At 42.9% G+C, this 18718-nt stretch overlaps 1 protein-coding gene across 1 annotated transcript in view; it reads left to right on the top strand.

Annotated features, from left to right (window-relative positions):
- Nucleotides 1-15491, top strand: part of RANBP17 (RAN binding protein 17) — a 163292-nt gene extending 147801 nt beyond the window's left edge. The window contains exons 26-28 of the mRNA XM_087760196.1: nucleotides 7315-7413; nucleotides 11309-11436; nucleotides 14444-15491. Coding sequence (XP_087616322.1) covers nucleotides 7315-7413; nucleotides 11309-11436; nucleotides 14444-14540 — 324 coding nt within the window. The 3' untranslated portion in view covers nucleotides 14541-15491. The remainder of the gene's footprint in view (nucleotides 1-7314; nucleotides 7414-11308; nucleotides 11437-14443) is intronic.
- Nucleotides 15492-18718: the final 3227 nt, after the last annotated feature.

Genomic DNA, 18718 nt, shown 5'->3' with positions numbered 1-18718 from the left:
GTGGAATAATTTGCTGTCTATCAGGGAGCACAGATGGATAGGCAAAAAAGAAGCTGTGCAGATACACGAGTTTGTAAACATCTGTCAGCTACACCAGATATCCAAATACAAAATCTAGCACTTCAGGCAGCATATGAGTATGTGACATTCAACAGAGGGTTTACGTGAAATTCAGCACAGACAGAAGCAAGTCAGCGCACCCTGGAAGGTAATAATTAATGAAATGTATCCCCTCCTCCCTGCAGAAAGAGGAGGTATTTCATTCATCAGGCATCTCCAGTGTTGCTGCAGTTAACTGTTCCGCTTCCAGTATTTAACATAGCCAACCCTCAGACTAGGCGAAACTGCTCCATCCCGTGGGACTTACTGCTTTACTATAGGTGAGCCTGTAGCAGCCAGCTGGCATCTGTTCTCCATCCCTGATGGATGCCAGCTCACCCGGGAGCATGGTCTCCCTTAGCTTAGCATAGATGGACCCAGTTCTGCTAGGCGAGACTGAACCGACTATCATAGTCCTTCACGTAAAAAATTCAGATGCAACTGTAATTTGAAAAGAATGTGTTCTGTCATGTTAGAATAAGCCCCCAAATTAGAGGGAAGAGATTAAAACTGCTGGTTGAAAACGTCCTAGTGTAGGGCAAAATCTTTCGCTGTCAACAGCTCGTGCGCAGGAGGTAGCTGCTGCCCGTGTTCCAGCTCCGTTGCCGTTACTCCCTAGAGTAGCACAAACATCTGCTTTGGGATCCTGGCGACTGCTTGAAAGGCAGTTCACTGCTGGCTAAAGGTAGGAAATGATGCAAGTAAACCTTAGCTTTGAAAAGTCCACTTTGCACTACTGGTCTGTGTTATTGTGCTACGAACATACGACAGTTTATTTTAACAGTGAAAAAATAGAAAACTGCAGTGGGTCTGGTGTAGTAAATTTAATGGGCACATTGCAGGTGCTTGTCGTTAGCATTAAGCTATCATCCTAAATGTATCCTTTTGAGTATGTGCTCATGTTTCTCTTTCAGATACAAATTCAGGTTTGAGATAAGTTAGTACAATCTTATTTTATGATTATTTCTGCTGGCTCATGATTTGGACCTACTTGAAGTGAATCTCCCGTGCTCAGCCCTTTGGCCAGTTCTAAAGACGTATGCAGGGAAATGCCAAGCTCCACGCTCTCTGTGACTGTTCCTTCCTCACATCTATAGCCATCCCTTTCCCATCCCTTCTGAACGTTGGGAGAAAAGACTCTCCCAGCAGGACGTAACGTATAACTGATAGGAATACCCTGTGAGAGATAACACTTAAATCGTATTTCAGTCCATCGGCTGCAGGCATACACTAGTTCGTGGTATGCAGTGAGTCACCCAGATGCCTTGTCCTGACATCAGGGTTGGGTTTTTTTCAGCCATTTATACCTTAATTTTTTCATGAAATGAAACAAAAAGGCCAGACCCAATTGAACTATTCCAAATTGACATACAAGATTGGGTCCCTCACGATTTTATTAAATCTTGATAATTCCTGCAGCTTCTTTAAGCTTCAGCTGTTGAATCATGACATTTTAGTTATTCATGTTTATTTATGTATTTATATTGGAAGTATGTATAAATAGGGTGAAATGGTATATTCTGTGAACAGAAATCTGGAGGAATCGAGCCTGTATAGACTGAAAGAAAAGCTTGGTCTGAGGGTAGCTTAGAGGGCTCGGAGCAGAGAGGCTGCTGAAGAGATCTCTGTGGTTGCCTTAGCCCCGTTCCATGGACTGCCTCTGTTTTCTGTCTGATGCCCTCTTCTCTCTCTCCTGCCCTCCCTCCTCCCCTCTTCCCACGCATGTAATGAAAATTAGCAAGAGGGCGGGAGAGAGCCGAGAGGGTGTCCAGAAGGAAAGCTGCCGTACCGTAACTCGGCCCGTGCCTCGGTGCTGGAGGCCGAGGCTGCCCGCGTCAGCCGCAGCACCGGCCCTCCGCGCGTCTGCTGCTCTGGAACAACTTGTTTAAAGCTCTTTGTTGGTCTAATGTAATTTCATAGTGCAGGGGGACAAGACGCGCGATTCTTCAACTCTCATATATTGCAAATCTCAACTGATTTGCTGTTTCTGGCAGTTAATTTTTTTTTTTTTTTTTAGTTCGGGAATAATGGGCTGGTTTTCACTTTCATAATAAATAAAGGCTTTAGTTTTCTTATTTCATCTGGAAACTTTAGCTTGGAACATGGAAAATATCAATCTGAAAGTTAGGCTTTCTAGTAAAATAAATATTTTAAAACAACAGATTAAAATTTAAGGTATTTAATAATCTTGGAGCATTTAAATCTTCCTAATATTATTAGTAAATGATGATCCATTTATTGATATAGGAAGAATTGATGGTGAAAGAACTGAGAACTCCAAAGGACATTTAAATTAGTAATCACAGCTCCTGAATTAAGAGCAGACTGTCGGAAGCTAGACCTATAAAAACCTACCAAGTTTTATATGCTAAACAATGAAAATCTGAATCTTTTTCAGATCTGAATGGAAAATACGAGCATTCTGACCAGCCAAGTGTTTGGTTAAAAGACGTATAGGTTCTTGGGCCATTTTAAATCTTCGGCAAAGGAATACATACTGCTGTCTCTCGTGTTAACATAATATTCTTTATGTTAAAATGTGATTAGTTGCAGCAAAATAAAATATTCATCCCAACATATGGGAGAGAGAAATGAGTTACGGGACCTGCAATGATGCAAGTGCTCTCTGTTGATAACACGGAGCAGCAAAAAGAGCCTTTTTAATGGAAAGGCAGCTTCTTTTCCAGCTTCCTTTAGAAAAAGTTTTCATAATGAGGGTTATCTTGACCAACATTTTCTTCCTCCACCCAAGAAGGAAAGAGGCTCTGAAGGAAGAGAGGCTCTGAAGAATTAATTTATTGGAAGAACAGTTCTTTTATTCTTGTCTGTTCTGTCAATAGTTCCTTTTGTAAAGAACAAATGTGTCAGGAGAAACATTATTGAACCAGATAAAGTGATGCCCTGTGTTTAAGGTAAGAGAACAGAGGCAAGGTTGCTGTTTTGAACTAAGTAGAAAATAGATTATCCGCTCCCCCACCTCCTTCCTTTTTACTGCCTCTTTCCCCACCTTGAGACCTGGTTTTCTGCTCGCGTTGGCGCGAGGACTTGGGTCTGCCCCACGCCTCGGGCAGCTGCCCCGGCTGCTGGAGTGCCGCTGCGCTGCAGTGGGTCTGTGGCAGGATCTGAGACCTCCTTTTCCTGAAACAAAACGTTTCAGTTTCTACCAAAAGGGTATTTTCCACCTAGGAAACAAAAAATCCATGTGTTGATCAGTTCTGCTTCTGTGCTCTGTGGTTTGTTTTGCCATTGAGTTGGTTTGTGATCTCCAATTAGATGATGAGACTTCTGGCAAGGGTGGAGCAAGGAGGGCGTACCATAGCGTGGGTTTCCCTCTGGCATCTGCACGCTAAATGCATGCAAGTCCACCTGAACCCCACCAGCTTCTGCTGCTGCCCGGTAAGAGGGGCTGCAGGTCTGTAGCAACAGCACAACTGGGATTTGGTGATGGCTGGAAGGAGCTGAGGAAGCTGAGGGGGTGCCCCAGGCTCAGTCTGTATCCCTGTGGCTTTGCATACAGACTCTGTTCCTCAATCAGCCCCTCTGTAAAATGTGATGGTAATGCTGATGTATCTCAGCGGCACACTTTGACGCTAACTAACATCTGGGAAATGCTCTGCAGTTCTCAAAAGAAGTGAAATAAAAATGCAGCCAGCGCTGCTGCTGTTGGCTGCTGAATGCTTGCTGATGTCCCTGGGTCCAGCTGACGGCCTGGGAGCGAGCAGGGTCGCTCTGGGGTAACTGCATTCATCTCCTCATTTGTAGATGTTATTGGGCAAAATCTCATCTTCAGAAAATTGCCGTGATCATTTCTGTGCATGTTGCCATCATAAATACAAATACATGTAAATGTGTGTCAGCAAATGAAATACGAAGGAGAAGGCGCGTTATTTCAGAAGCTTAAAGATGACCTGAACAACTCAGGGGAGCAACAAAAACGGGCACACATATGGAGCTGTGTGTCAAGTATCTAGAAATTCTTTCCTGCATGGGTCAACCTGTTTCTCCTGATTACAAGAGTCAAATCACTGATCGCGTGAGGTCTGAAGGAAGAAGCTGAGGATGTCACTTGGCGATGTAAGAAGAAGCTGTTCCACATCATGTGAAAATAGTAGAGAGGCGGGAGAGGGAGAATTCGTGGAATTAAATGAGAGCCTGATAGCTCTGCCCAAGAAGGAGTTAAAGGCTGGTACATCACCAGTAAATGTGCTGTTTGCTGAGGCAAAGCTTCATTATAAAGTAGCGTGAGGCTCGTCTAGACGAGCTCTATTGCCTTGCAGATGGATCTGCACAGGCTGCCTCCCTTAGACAGAAGCTCTTTCCAGCAGGGGTGGTCTCCTAGCGCTTGTTTGCGGGTGCAGTCTCTCTTGGAGTGTGTCAGCAGCACTGTACAACAAAAGAAGGATCTGGAATGCGAACAGCTTGCTGTAGGCTCACGCAGAAGTAGCACAGGGAAACCAAAGCTACCGAGTAAAGCAAAGCAGCAGCAATAGTTGTGAGAGAGAAACACGGAAAAGGAAGTTTAAGGCTGTTATCATGGATTTTGGTGCCCTTCATCTTGGTGGAATTAGGCTCAGTAATTGCTGGTGGTCTTCTGCCTATGCCATAGCGCGCTCCTGACAACCTCCGACAGAGGTCTCGATACGATAGATAGGTTTGCCTGACTTTGTGCATGCAGCTCTTAACGCCAAGCCGTACACCTTGATTTTTTTTTTTTAATCTTTGCAAGAAGTGGGGTGTCTAAGACATCTGCAAAGACAACATGCTAGGATTCCAAATCGTCCACCTCTGCAAGTAATAAACTTCATGAGAGGCATTAATCGCTGTTCCAGAGAGCTCGCAGGCGGATGTTACAACCTTGTTCATATTACTGCAGCGGTACCGCAGGTCCCCGTAGTTCCTTTAAAGAGAGGCAGCTTTGTGTGGAAGCATTAGCGCTGGGCGGTGGTGTAACTGTCTAGTTTAATAGAAAGGAATAGGTTGACCCATGAAGAAAACGGACATACGCATGTCCAGGGATGAGACCTAGCTAACTCTTGAATACCGTGTTGTTCCCTACATGCCTAATGATTTCTAAAAGGGTTCTCTCTCATTAATCCTTAGAGTCAGAAGTGGAATTAAAAGTGTTTGGCAGTAGGATCTTGTCAGAGGAAAAGCTTGGAAGTGGGAGGGAGGCTTTCGCTGTTTGCTGTCCTGGTCGGCCAATATCAAAATACACAATTAACAGTTACTGTTCTGTAGATTGCTGTATATTGGCTTTGGTTTTATGAATTATAACATTCATCGTATTCCTTGCTTTTTTCAGTACTGTCTGTACTACTTATGCAGAGACAAATAAGTGCTTCCCAGGTGAATTTTGGACATTTTGGTCTTTCTCCATATCTAGGCCAAAAACTTTCCATGAATATTTGCTTTGCAGTTCACTTGCAATTTAGTAGCAATTCTGGGCTAGAGACCTTAAAGACATCCTCATGAGTTGTTTGATAAAGCTGGAGTTTGAAGAGGTGGCACTTTCCCTGCGGGTCAGTCGTGAACTTGTCGCCGAGCACGCCCTTTTTAGAGTAAGCATCGCAATGAAAGTCTTTCTACATGCATCACGCTTTTTCTAAGAAATATGGCTATGTCAGTTGTGGTGCTCTGAGTGAGTTTGTTTAATTACTTAAAAAAATGGTTCTGTCCTAGCAGCTGGCTTTGTTGCAAGCTATGGAGACGAAAACCTGGAGATGAATGAATTACAAGAAATTGTAATTATTGTTCATGTTTGCAGTACAAGCCCCTATTGGTGCTCGTGCAGAGGTTTTGAATTGTTTGCATTAGTTCCAAAGCAGCATAGAACTGGTTTTGTCCTACGAGTAATGAAAAAGAGTTTGCCTGATATCTGAACTGTGAAGTCAGGTGAAGAATTGCCCTTTCCCACGCCAGACCGTATGTTCCGAACTTGAAAGCTCAAATAATTTGCGGATATCTCTGTTCTAGGTGATTTGTAGTGCTAAGATTCATCTTTTTCATTTAGTGAAACATGCTGTTTGACTTCGCCTTGGTCAGTTATTACAGGCTAGTTTGCAGTGTGGCAGCTCTCTGGAGACCCTGCTCATAGCTACTCATTGGCCTAGCAGAAAGGATTTAATGATTTTCTACTTCCTCTTTGTTTGGTTTTAGGGTGTAGATGTTTTATAAATGTAAGTCAAACTATTTACTGGTGACATTTTACAAATTTTCGCTCTGTTTAATCTCTGAGTAATGTTTTTAGGTTCATAGATGTTGCGGCCTTTGGCATTTTGGACTAACATACCTCAAGGATATCTTAGAGCATTTTATCTTTAAATGGATTCTATAGTTATTTTGTAATTTCTTTTTACAAAAGTTGTGCTAATCCCTAAATAAGTCGTGCCCTTCCTAGCTACACACACCAGCGGTACAGAAGCCCAGCAACACCAGAAGAGGCCTCAGCAGGCGAATACTCCATGTGGCATTAGCTGAAGGCTCTGGTTACGTGCCAGCCAACGAGCAAAGTGAATTACGTACCTTCACTTTGGGTTCCGGTAGAACTTAATTGTATGAGTTGATAGATCTCAGTGCTTTATGAAGTTGATGAAGTGGCTTTATCCCTGCTGTAGAGCTCCGTAAAGTAGGTCACAGAAATAAAGTAAAACGTCTAAAATCAGAGGCTGGATTTGTAACTGCGATGGAAATGGTATAGATTTATAGGCTTCTTGCTGTAATCAGGATTGCCTTCATCGAAATAGGGAGTGCCTCCTTCAGATGCCTTGCAGTGTCATGCTCGAAGAAAGGTGGCTATGAGAAAACCAGAATCTTGAAGAGCAGCTAGGGATTAATCTGAAACTAATATAGATTACTGGTCGCACATGTATTGCTCTCCTAGAAGTAGTGTGACAAGGGGGCAAATCCCTGTAGTAAAGTCAAAGCCTGTACCTTAAATTAACACAGCTCTAAATCTCAATTCGTATTTGTTTCAACTTCAACTTTTTCTTTAGAGCCAATCTTTGACATTTCTTTTCTTTAACTTTCTTCACCTGGTAGTTTTGGCTATGGAAATACTTGTTTGGCAGAATGACTTTTGTAATACCATGTTCATATGCAAAATCTCAGGGATTTCGGCATGGTTAGTAAAGGTTTCATTAATTTTTCCTTCTCACCACATCACACAGTATAAGAACAGTATCCATATTCATGTAAACCGTCTGAATTTTCTTTCAGATGATGTCAATCCTAATGAACACCATCATTTTTGAAGACTGCAGAAACCAATGGTCTGTGTCAAGACCGCTGCTTGGACTTATACTTCTCAATGAGAAAGTGAGTATTGTAAGAAATTCCACCAGGTTCACTCTTCATGTGCCCATAGTTGAAATAATTATTTCACACAGAACAAAGCTGCCTGTTGCCCTTCAAATCTCCCATCGCTTTCCTTGGGACCTTGCTCCATTGTGCTCACCTCAGGAGTGGAGAGTAGGGTTCAGCTCATGTGCTGTATAGGTATTTTACAGATCAGTTCACAGAGGCTGAGTGGCTTCATTTTGATGAAAAGTCCTCTCAAACCTTCACCCCAATTTTTACACCCAGCCTTACATCATGCAGGTCTATAATTAATCTTCTTTTAATAAATTTTATGTCTTTGCTTTTCCAGAATTAAGCAGGAATAGAAGTTATGCAAGCTCATCTGGCTTTTAGATAGAAATATGAAACAAGAACACTGTGGAAATCACATCGGAAAAATTGCTTCCTAGAAAAATAGTTAACCAATTTCTTTTTCTGAAAGGCTTCACAGGAGCGACTAGCTTTGGGGGGTATTATCTGAGCGCTTAAGTACTCGCATTGATTGCAATTTGGATTGTGTGCATCTGTGGCAGATTCTGTAAACCAGGAAATACTCTGCAATTTGCCCTTTCAATAAAATCTGAAACTATGAATTTGGATATACCCATCATGTTTCCCTGGTGACTTAATAGAGACAATATTGTCTGAAATGGAAACCATCTGAGTAAATGAATGTGAGTTGATCTAAATGTGTGCATTTTTTGTATGGCAAGGCATTGTTTCTGAAGATATTGACCTGTTGTATTTGCCATACTTCAGAGCTAGCTCTAACTTTATTCTGAATTGCTTTATCTCTTGGGCAGTCACAAGCCTCAGTGTATTACTGCTTTGGAGAATGAATTGTCTATACAATAAGAGGGTGCTGGAAAAAAATAAGACACTAAGATTAGCAGCAACTGCATACATTAAAATTCAAACTGAAATCCCAGCTATGGAAGGAAACTAATAGAAGAAGAAAATATATCAAGAAGAGAAGCGCTGTCTCATCATTCACCTGTGCTGAAGGATCCAATTTTAGCCATATCCAATAGCACTGTCATTCATCTTCTCGGTGTGTTATTGTGATTTAAATCCAAGCTCTATAAGAGAGAGCAGTTCTTTTAAAATGATTGAGAGGGAATAAGGGCAAATTCAGTGTTTAGGAAAACTTTATGACATCACAATATTATACTTTACAGATGGAAGCAATATTTCCTACTTTGGAAGGAAAACTAATCATTTTCTATCTGCTCTGAGTCACTGCATCATTATAAAAGTGGGAAATAAGTAGTTTTGTGCATTCCCAATCTTGTTCAAGACGACACTTTTGTTTATATAATGCTTCTGATTTATAGCGTTTAAGTATTAGCCTGACTACATATTAATTACGTGGTTTTGATGCTTCAGTATAAGAAGAAATTAAATACCTCACTTGAAGATAAAACCATGGAGCTGTAAATCATAAGGAATAAATTTGTCACTGGCAGAGTATTCTGTTTGCTGAAATTAGACTAGTTCTAATGATTATGTGTTTTGCTTAGGAGACGTGGATATGTACAAGCACCTTTACTTAAGAACAAGCTTTACATTTCTTTTGGAAGGGTGGAGATCAGGAAATAGAATTTACAGTATTTGCATGGCCCCTTTTGCATCAAGGTTATTTATTTTGTGTTCGGAAAAAGTAGGACACGTACTTACATATGGCTGTAAAAGTCATCTTTTCTTGGCTCATTTCAGTGCACTGCTGGTTTATTTATTGGAAATGGGTTCCTTTATTTCAGGTAGGGTCTCTGTCTCTACAGCTCCTGAGATAGCAAGCACACATTTAGCGTGTTTTACTGCTTGTTCACTACTTCTTCTGTTTTAATGAGATCTTTGCCCATAATTCTTCTCAAAGGGAAGGCATCAGGTTTACCTGGGGACTCAGAAAAATTGGGATTTATACATGCTTGCACCAGGAGGGGTAATTATGCCAAAATGGGTATCGTACTCAGAGTCCACCCTAAAACAACGCTAAATCTTTTGAGACAGCATCAGCTTAGTATGAAACGGGGTGGTTGCAGGTGGCTCCTGACATTGTTCCCATACTGAAGTGCAGCGACAAGTTTAATTTAAATCCTAGGTTGGCAGAAAAAGCCCTCTGTATCCTGATAATGTGGCAACAGCATCTCCTCCTTGCTGTTGTCCTTCAACCGAAGAACACAGACATTGGAGTGTACAGGCAAAAGTGATGTTATTGCAGAGAAGCGCTGGAAAGCCCAGGGCTCAGAACAGCTCCATAGTGTGAAACAGTGATGCCAGGGGAGAGTCTTCGGGGGGACGCTGTGCCCCGTAATGATAGGCAGCGATGTTATTCCTAGCTGTTACTTGAGGGTGCTGTTAGTACTTCCCATTATGGGGTTGCCTGAAGAAGTTCTTGGAATGCCTCTTTTCTCAAAACAACTTGTGGACGCCGGACAAGATCTCGGGGTTGTGGCCTTCTCTACCTTGAACTCTGCATTTGTCACCTTGAGACAGGGCTTCTGGGAACGTGTTTGTTGCAGGCAGATATTTCATCTTTCACACCAGCTCCCAGGTGCTTTTCAGTTTTGAGTTCCGAAGTAGTTTGGGACCCAGCTATTTGATCAGCTGCTGCCTTCACTTCCAGTACTGCCGCAGCGGTCAGCAAAGATGCGTAGTACAGGATGTTTCTGGTTTGAGAGGAACTGGATTGAGGGCAAGTAATTTGCCAAGCAGACATTAAAGCAAACACTTCCTATAATCCTGTTCAGTTGTCAGGGCTTAGTGTTGGAGTGCTATGGTTTTACTACGTTCTCTTTTCTTATCCCATATTTTTTCATGTGTACAGGAGAGCTGTAGTTTTGATGGAAAAGTTGTGTGTTTAATTGGAGATTTGTTTAAGGTTTAAACAGCTTTAAACCTGTTAAAGGTTTTTTAAAAAGTCTAGCAAACAAATCACAGATTTTTGCACTTTCTGACACTCTGTACGACACCCTGCAAGTTACATTAACTTCAAACATCTACTAAATTTTGCATACTAAAAACTAATTTTCATCCTACCTTTAACAAGTTCTCTTATACACCTGAAATTTGGGGAATGCCAGCAATATTATTCTTGACTGCAATACTGGACTGCTCAGAAACTCTGCCAGGTGCTTGGGCACAGGTTCATCAGAATGGTTCGTTCTTCTCTGAATAATTGTGTATATCAGTGCTTATACCACGGATGTGCCTACGCCCAAGGCCATAAGACTTGACTGACACAACCAATATAGTAAAGACTGAACAGGATTATGTGACTTGCTTGGCTGTAGTAGTAGGGAATGGATAACACTGGAGGTCCCCTCCCATTCAGTATTTCTAGACTAAACCTAGATTTTTCAAAGGTGATAAAAAGTTCTATTTTAACTAGTCTATAAATCTGCCAGAATATAATGGGAATAGTATATAGAAAATCATATAGATTACTTAACTGCTAAAGAAGCAAAGGTGAGTCTGTCTCGTCGCAGCACTGAAGTGATTAGAGCCCACAGCCAAGTGCACAAATTTGCGCCATTCTGAAAAGATTTGAAAAGTAGTCAAGGATGTTTCTGCCACCTCTCTTCGGTGGCTTTCTGTCTTGGAACTGGTCAGGTGGCCAACACCCACGGGTAAAGTGGCATGTCACCTGTTAACACTAAACTTCAGTCGTGATATACGGCTGAAGCTGGTGCACTGCAGGACGGCAGCATCTGAAACCCGATTCAGGTAGACCTCTGCGTGCTGTTTGCCAGGCTCCTCTCCCGGAGGGCAACGTATGAAGCACTTGCTCAAGAGCGCTCCAGATGTAGATGAGTAACTCTGGGTTTAAATTTCCAAACCTCATTTGTTAATATTCTCTGCTCTGCTGTCATAGTACTTCAGTGAACTAAGGGCAACCTTGATAACCAGCCAGCCTGACAACAAACGTGAGGTCCTTGACCAGTGCTTCAGGAATCTTATGGAAGGAGTCGAGCAAAACCTTTTGGTAAAGAACAGAGACAGGTAAGTTCATAACACATAAGTAAGCTGAAGGAATAAAAGACAAATGGAAACTTTAACTGGAAAAAATGTAACATAGGAAGTATTCCCGGTAGCCTTAAGCTGCAGTTCCTTTTGAAAGGAAGATAATATCCTGTCAAAGAATTCATCCCTAGACTTAACAGTTAGAGCCTGAACATTTGATAATTATGTATTTTCTTGGTCAGAAATGTATTTCCTAATTTAATCCCAAAGTCAAGTTTTGCCAGGCTGCAGCTGCTGCTTATTCACTTGGGAAAAACTGCCTTATTTCAGCAGGTGAGCCTCAGAGATGCCTTTTTCCAACCTTAAACCCCTCTGATAAAACACTTGCTTCAGCCTCCAGCAGTGGTGTTGCTCTGACAGAGCCTTTTCTTGCTGATGTTGGGGTTAAGCAACTGCTTGTGAAATGCCAGAATGAGAAGGGATCCAGTGGGGCCAGTTGCACGTTGTAGATAAATGAGGCAAGGGTTGTTTTTTTTTTTTAAACATGAATCACAAATTCACCCAATCTTGCCCTCATTTCAAAAAAGAGGAGAAGCCTTCACAAAAGAAATGACGAGTTTGTCTGCATTTAATGTTCACATTAATGTTTTGTTACCAGCTAGCTGCATTTTCTCTTCCATGTGCATTATTCAACCAAAGCAAACCTTGAAAGTAGAGAGACACAATCTAAGTCCCGACTGTGGAACTTCCTGGAAAGGTTGCAACAAACTGGAAGGGGGCTTGGAGAGAAGTGATGGCTAAAACCATTTGGCGATTTTATTTCTCTGACTTCTTCTCTGTTTGTTGGTGTGAAAATTATGTTGAACTTGTTTAATTCTTAAAGAGTTTCACGTTAATTATGGTCTCTGCAATTTTGTTTCATTTTCCTATTCAATTCTGGTACTAAAGGTGTAAGTTCCTTATGGCCTGACTGTGGATGATAGCCAGAGACAGGGGAATTTGGAAGCAAACCCAGAGAAGCACAGGGATCACATCCATGGCACTAATAAATCACACAGACTTTCTGTGTAACTCGTATTATGGATTAGCAGAAAACCCTCGGAAAAGGCAGAGAGCCACCGGGAAGGAGGAGAATGCCTGTTAAAACAAAGAAAAACTGAGCTGGCAGTGGTGGGCTGTAGGACGTGGTCTGACCTTAGAGCTGTAAATGCCAAGGGGAGTCATTTGACTCAACAGTCCTTCAGGATTTAAAGAAAAAAAAAGTGAAAAACTAGGTAAAACTCCTTCTTATACCTGGATAGTTTCTTAGTTCCCTATCTATTTATATTTATTGAAGGCAAGAAGTCCTTAAGATAACATTGTTTTCTGAGAAAAAAATACTTTGATGTGAAGTTTCTGTGAGCTGCCTTATTCTGAGAACTTGCCTAGGCTCAGGGAAGGAGGATGGCAGGAGGCTGTCCCCTCTGGGCAGGCAGCAAGGCTTGGTGGTTGGGCAGCGTGGGGAATCCAGCTCTGCTGCCTGGGCTCTCCCTGTTCAGGGCATGGACAGAGGCTTCCATCGCTTGGGCTGCCAGCAAATATTAGATTTGGCAAGTGCTAGATTCCAGTATCTGTGGAGTTAAAGGGGATTTTCATCTCGAAGCGCTGTGGAGTACTCTCAGGTAGGCAGTGGTGCGGAAGCTCTCGGAGAGCTTTTGTGGATGTGCAGGCGGGGAGGGATGGGTGCAGGTGTGAGGGGGACAGAGATAATGCGGTCGAACGAGCAGCTCGTCTGTCTCAGGAGCGTCCGCCTGTCTAACTTGGGAAGACTTTTAAGCCATCACTTCCCCAACAAGCAGCATGAGTTAATACGATGGCTTTTCTGTTTTCAGCTCTTGATTTGTAATCCTTCTCAGATTTATTCTGTGGAACAGGAGGCTTCTTTTAACTGTGATTGTTTAAAATTGAGCAGAAATCAATTTCCATTAGTAAGGAAATAAGCACAAACGTAAAAAATTATGAATAGAATAAAGAATGAACTCATAATTGCATCCTGTATTTCTACACACAGCAAGCCCCAGGTTACCACACTGCTGCTAGACATACCCATAAAGTACAGTACAGCGGAGGCGGTCGGGAAGGATTATTACCCCTGGTCCTACAAAGAGACCTTTGCTGAGATCCCATCAGTTTTGCAAGCACCTGTCCACCAGTCCTTTGCAGGAAGGAGCCCTAAGGAGCCGTTCTTCGGGAAACTTTATTAGCTTCGCTATAGTGAGCCAGCAAAGTCTGACACAATCAAAGCAAAGAGCATTGAGGCAACAAACAAAAGAACATTTGAAAAACCCTAAATGCAGGGTGCAGTACGTGTTTCTGACATTTTAAATCATTTTTTGTGGGGGTTTTTTAAATACATACGTGAGATGTGATAAATGGCAATTAAACTCTTCGTTTCAGGTAAGGATAGACCAAGGGAGTAGATCAGATTGGGGCTGTCGTACAAGCTGAGTCAGAGTTGGCATTCCGTGTCGGGTGTGATGGCACCGGACGGATTTCCCGTCCTACACCTGCCAGCAGAGAACTGTCGGGGAATATTTTTGTGAAATCATTCTGTGCCAGATGGGTGGTGGTACCGCGTTTCACGGAGAGACAGGTTGAACTCTGACACCGCTCAGGAGGGAGGAAGGTAGGTCTGAGAGAGCCTGGCCTTGATGGCCATCTGGACATGTCCCAGAGAGCCCTTTGCTGGAGGTTTGGGGGAAAGGACATGTTCTGAGTCGCGTGAGACGGAAAGGTTTCTCATTGCATTCATTTCCCAGCTGACTTTTAAAATGTTTCACACTGTTGGTAGGCTGAGTTTATAATGCTGCCCATACATCTTTACATGCTCGTTGTTATTTTATAGGACTGGTTTTTGAGGGCACCTAGTGATTTTGTTTGCGAGTTTTCCTCTGGTTTTCTTTCAATTTAAAATCTGCATTATAGTTATTCTTTTTACCGATGCTTGAAATACATCTCTCCATACCAGGTCTCCTTTAACCAAGCATCTGGGTTCTCTTTTTCCCAGGTTCACTCAGAATATGTCAGTCTTTCGAAGAGACATGGCTGAAGCTCTGCGCAGCGAAGGGGCCTCGGATCCCGGCAGTTTAGACATGATGAGTTGACAAGGACTTTGGAAGCAGAGCAGTGACTAATAAACAAACCCTGAAAGTTTTGGGACCCTGTTATATTGTTAGATAGATTTTTGACCCTTGCGAAAAGTATTTTTTTAAGATATCTTCTGCCTTTTTATATCTCTGGCCTAAATGTAAGGATTTATAATAGTGAAAGCAATGGAAAATCAGCCTTAGTTTGAAGAACGTTTTCAGCCTTTCTTATCAAAATTTATTACCCTGTTGGTTTATCTTTATGAAACGGTTTAGAAACAGTACTTAACCAAAGAACAAAATAAATATACATTCCTTCTAAACTTGTATCAGTTAATGATTCTCAGTTCTACACATAACAGTAAATAATATCTCATCAGTGAAAAACTCCAAGCTCACTCTGAGATCGCATTTGTTTGAAAATGAGATGAAAGCCAGTACAAATTTTATATGACATCTTTTTGAAATAATAAAATTACTATTTTTCTACAAAATGTTATATATTTCTTTTCAGCACTGGCAGTTAATGACGATGTGGGCCACAAAGCAGACAACTAAAAATGAACATTTTAGGCTGTAAGAATAGCAAGAAAATTGAGAATGTTGCACGTAATAAAATACGAGATGATGGAGCAAGCCTTAATGAAGTACTGATGGTGTTTTAATTTCACAAGTACATATTTTCCAGGTCTTTGGAAATTGTAAAAAACACAGAAGAAAATAAAGTTGTTAAAACACTGTTTAAAAAGAATAAAATCTATCGACTACTACAAAAAAGAAAGCAGATTGTTACAGAGACTTATTGCCCGTATTTAAGCGGCGTGGCACAATGAAGATGAACGCGTGCATCTGAAACAGCAAATTCAGCAGATTCGTCTTCACCTCTCGGAGATCGTAAGGAGTTCGGTGTGAACCAGAACAAAATCCCTCCTCCAGTCCAAAGCTCCCACTGGCCCTCGCCACCCTGGTTTTGTGGGAGCAATTAATCCCGTTCTGTGGTGGGCAGGAGGTGCTGTGTGGGCTGAGGAAATACACAATGAATTGAAGCAAGACCTAACAAAAATTACAACTATTTAAGCAATAAGCCAATTAGTTTATAATGCAGAAAAGCTATTACGTGCAATTACAAACTGTTGGTATTGAGTTTGAATTGGGTTGGGTTTTTCTTCTTTTTTCTTATGTAAATAATTAATTTTGTGTGTTTTTCATGCTTGCTTGCATTTGAGTATTTAGTAATATTTCACAACTGCTTAGATAAGAATGGGAATTTTTAATTGTGGCCAACGGGGAGGAAGAGTTTATACCTATATTTCTTATAGCTTTTTTCCAGTGTTTATTTTGCAACTGTTATTTTTCTGCACAGTTTTAAATTGCAGGAGTTAATCTGAAAGGAAGTCATCTTGTTAAACAGTTTTCTGTTCACATTTAAGCTCAGCTGGAGAAAGTATTTAATCTGCAGCCAAAGGCTCTGATTTCCAGGAGTGCTGACTACCTGGGAAAAGAATCAACTGAGGTTACTGAAGAGCTGCAGATCGGGGGTGTTTCTACGTGCGGCCCGATGCTATGTGCCGAGGTTTGAAAACTTTGCAGAAAGCCTGTGATCCTTATCAGCACATCAGATGTGTACCAATTAGTCCAGTCATTCACTTTTCATTTCGATCCTTAAAGGAAACCGGAATCTGCGCTGCTCAGTCAGATTTTAAAAGCTGCGAAACGGAGCTCGCGCCCACGCGTGCGGGTCTCCGCATGAGCCGGGGCTTGGGGAAAGGCTTCTCGGCGTCGCCGTGCCGGTGGGTGCAGAGCTCAGTGCCGAGCAGCGCCGCCTCCTTTCTGGCTGTATAAACCCCTCTGTAGCCCCGCACCTTGGCGTTAAAGGCTCAGACGAAAGCTAATGGGTTCTGGGACTGCCTTTTCTTTGTCACACTGTGGAAATCAACAGCGGTTGCGTACCATCAGCATGTGCTCGCCAGCCAGCCCCTGCACTGGTTAAATTAGTGGCTCCGCTGAGAGCTGGAGTTGGGCACGTTGAAAAGGAGAGGACGTGCGCCCTCATAACTCGGCGCTCGGGCTTTAGGGCTTGCTTAATATACGGCTGCTGAGTCCCCCGAGCGCTCGAGCACAGTTCTGAAATGTCCTTTCTAACACATCCCCTGTTATAACTTACAAGTGAGAGCCTAAAGAGCATCTTACAAACTGGGCAAACGTGAGACACTTATTTGAACAGCGTTTCAACCTTGGTTAACAATTGACAACAGGAACTTTATTTAGAGTAGCTGGTCGTATAAATGCGCTTGCTTTTAGGTTAGGAAATGGATAGCATAGCAAACAGAGAGTGTGTTTTATGACTCCAGATTCTTTGTTGAGAGTCTTTACCGTCAGCTTTTTAAAAGGGCGCTGTCGAAGGGGGCGCAGCCCAGAATTTCCTCATGTGTTTACAGACCCTGTGTAATGCCTTATGCGTTTTTTAAAAAGACATAATTCCGGGGCAGGAGTGGATTTTTTATTTTTCCTTTAACAAAAAATTGAAACAATGAATGGGAAACGTCGGAAAGGAGATGCCGCTCAGGCCCGGAGCGATTTCATCTCAAGAAACCAACGCGAGCCCGTCCGATGACGCAAACAACTGGGGACTGTAAAATGGGTCTGATTGTCCCCCAAATGCGTTTTACATTGTTACAGTGAAAAGCGCCGACCGCTGAACCTCGGGTAAGCGTCTGCCCCTCTGCGAGGGGGAGCAAAGCATCCCTGGAGCGGCCTTCCACGCGGCAGGCTCTGCTGGCTGGAGCGGGCGAAGGCAGCTCTGGGCAAACGCAAAGTTGGAATACCTCGCCCTGCTTGTGTCAGGAGGCTTTGAAGAAACTCCGCCACCGGTATGTGCACACCTTACACAATAATTCCTTAGACTTGTTAATGTTTTATTGTAGTACGAGTTTATGATGACAGCAAACCTTTCAAACTGTAGAGGGATAACACGCTTCCTTGCCATATTAAAAAATAATGTTAGTGTAGATTTTATGTACCATAGTTTAGACTGCTGTTAAGAGGCGCTCCTTTGACAACATTCTTTTTGAGGTTTACAGAAAGCATAATAAAATATGTAAGTTACATTTCTACAAACAAAAGCCATAACATAAGTTATTTATAAGCGGGAGATCCAAACACTATCACGATAAATAAACCTTAATGGATACCTGCGGCATCCATCCTAATGTAATTTGCCCAACAAAAGTCATATTTAGTAGAAAAATCTGGCAGCAGCTGCTCGTTGGTGTATAAAATAAGAATAAAAGAGAGAAGGAAGCCACGTTGAAACAGCGGCTGCTTTCCCAGGTTTGCGCGCAGACCTGCGGTACCTTCCAGCCTTCTCCTTCGGACGGGGCCTGGCGCTGCTGCTCAGGCAGTCCAGGTGTCTTTGCATCTTTCAGGGTTTGTCCCCGGTACCGGGATGTTCTCCGTCGGCTTTGCTACAGCCTGATTTTACCAGCGATGGCAGAAAGAAATCGAGCCCCATCTGCCCGTCATCCTCTGTGCTCTCTTCCCTTCCAGTGGTGGCTCCTTCCCCAGCGCTTCCCCTGTACCCTCCCCATCTCATCTGGTCTCAGGCGGTCATGGACCGACACATAGATTCTGAACTAAAAGTTTCGGCTTTTTTAATATAGTTAATATATATATAGTTATAACTATATATATAGTTAATAATAAGGTTACCAACCCCATAAAGATGTGCTTTGAGATGTGAATTGAAACCACTAAGGCACATTCGTCTGTCCGAGGCTACGAGCCACCTTTAACTGTTTGCTCTGTGAGCGGGGTTTACCTGTTTCCACCCACTGGGACGGGGAGGACGAGGAGGTTTGTCGGCGTCCGTGTTCAGCCGGCCAGCCTCCGCTGACGGGGCTGCCGCCTCGAGCTCCTCCGCGGAGGGGGACGGGGAACGTACCTCGGCTGATGGGGACAGGGCCGATGAGCGTGGACCTCAGCTCCCCCCGGCCCTCCCCTTCTGCCTGCCTGGGGTGAGGATCTCCCCAGCTGGAGCCAGGAGGGGTGCAGCCCTCCCGAGGTTGAAGGAAGGGGCAGAGGGGAATGACCTTTAGACTCCGCAGCACCAGAGCTCTTGCCTCAGAAAAAGAGCAGCTGATTTAACCCTTGTGGGCTGACAAAACTGCTGCTCCGCTCTGCTGGGCACCAAGAGCGAG

Source organism: Nipponia nippon, unplaced genomic scaffold (genome assembly GCF_047370975.1).
Source record: "Nipponia nippon isolate SJK-2023a ecotype South Korea unplaced genomic scaffold, ASM4737097v1 scaffold_21, whole genome shotgun sequence".
Lineage (NCBI taxonomy): Eukaryota > Metazoa > Chordata > Aves > Pelecaniformes > Threskiornithidae > Nipponia > Nipponia nippon.
This window is presented reverse-complemented; position numbering and strand designations above follow the sequence as displayed.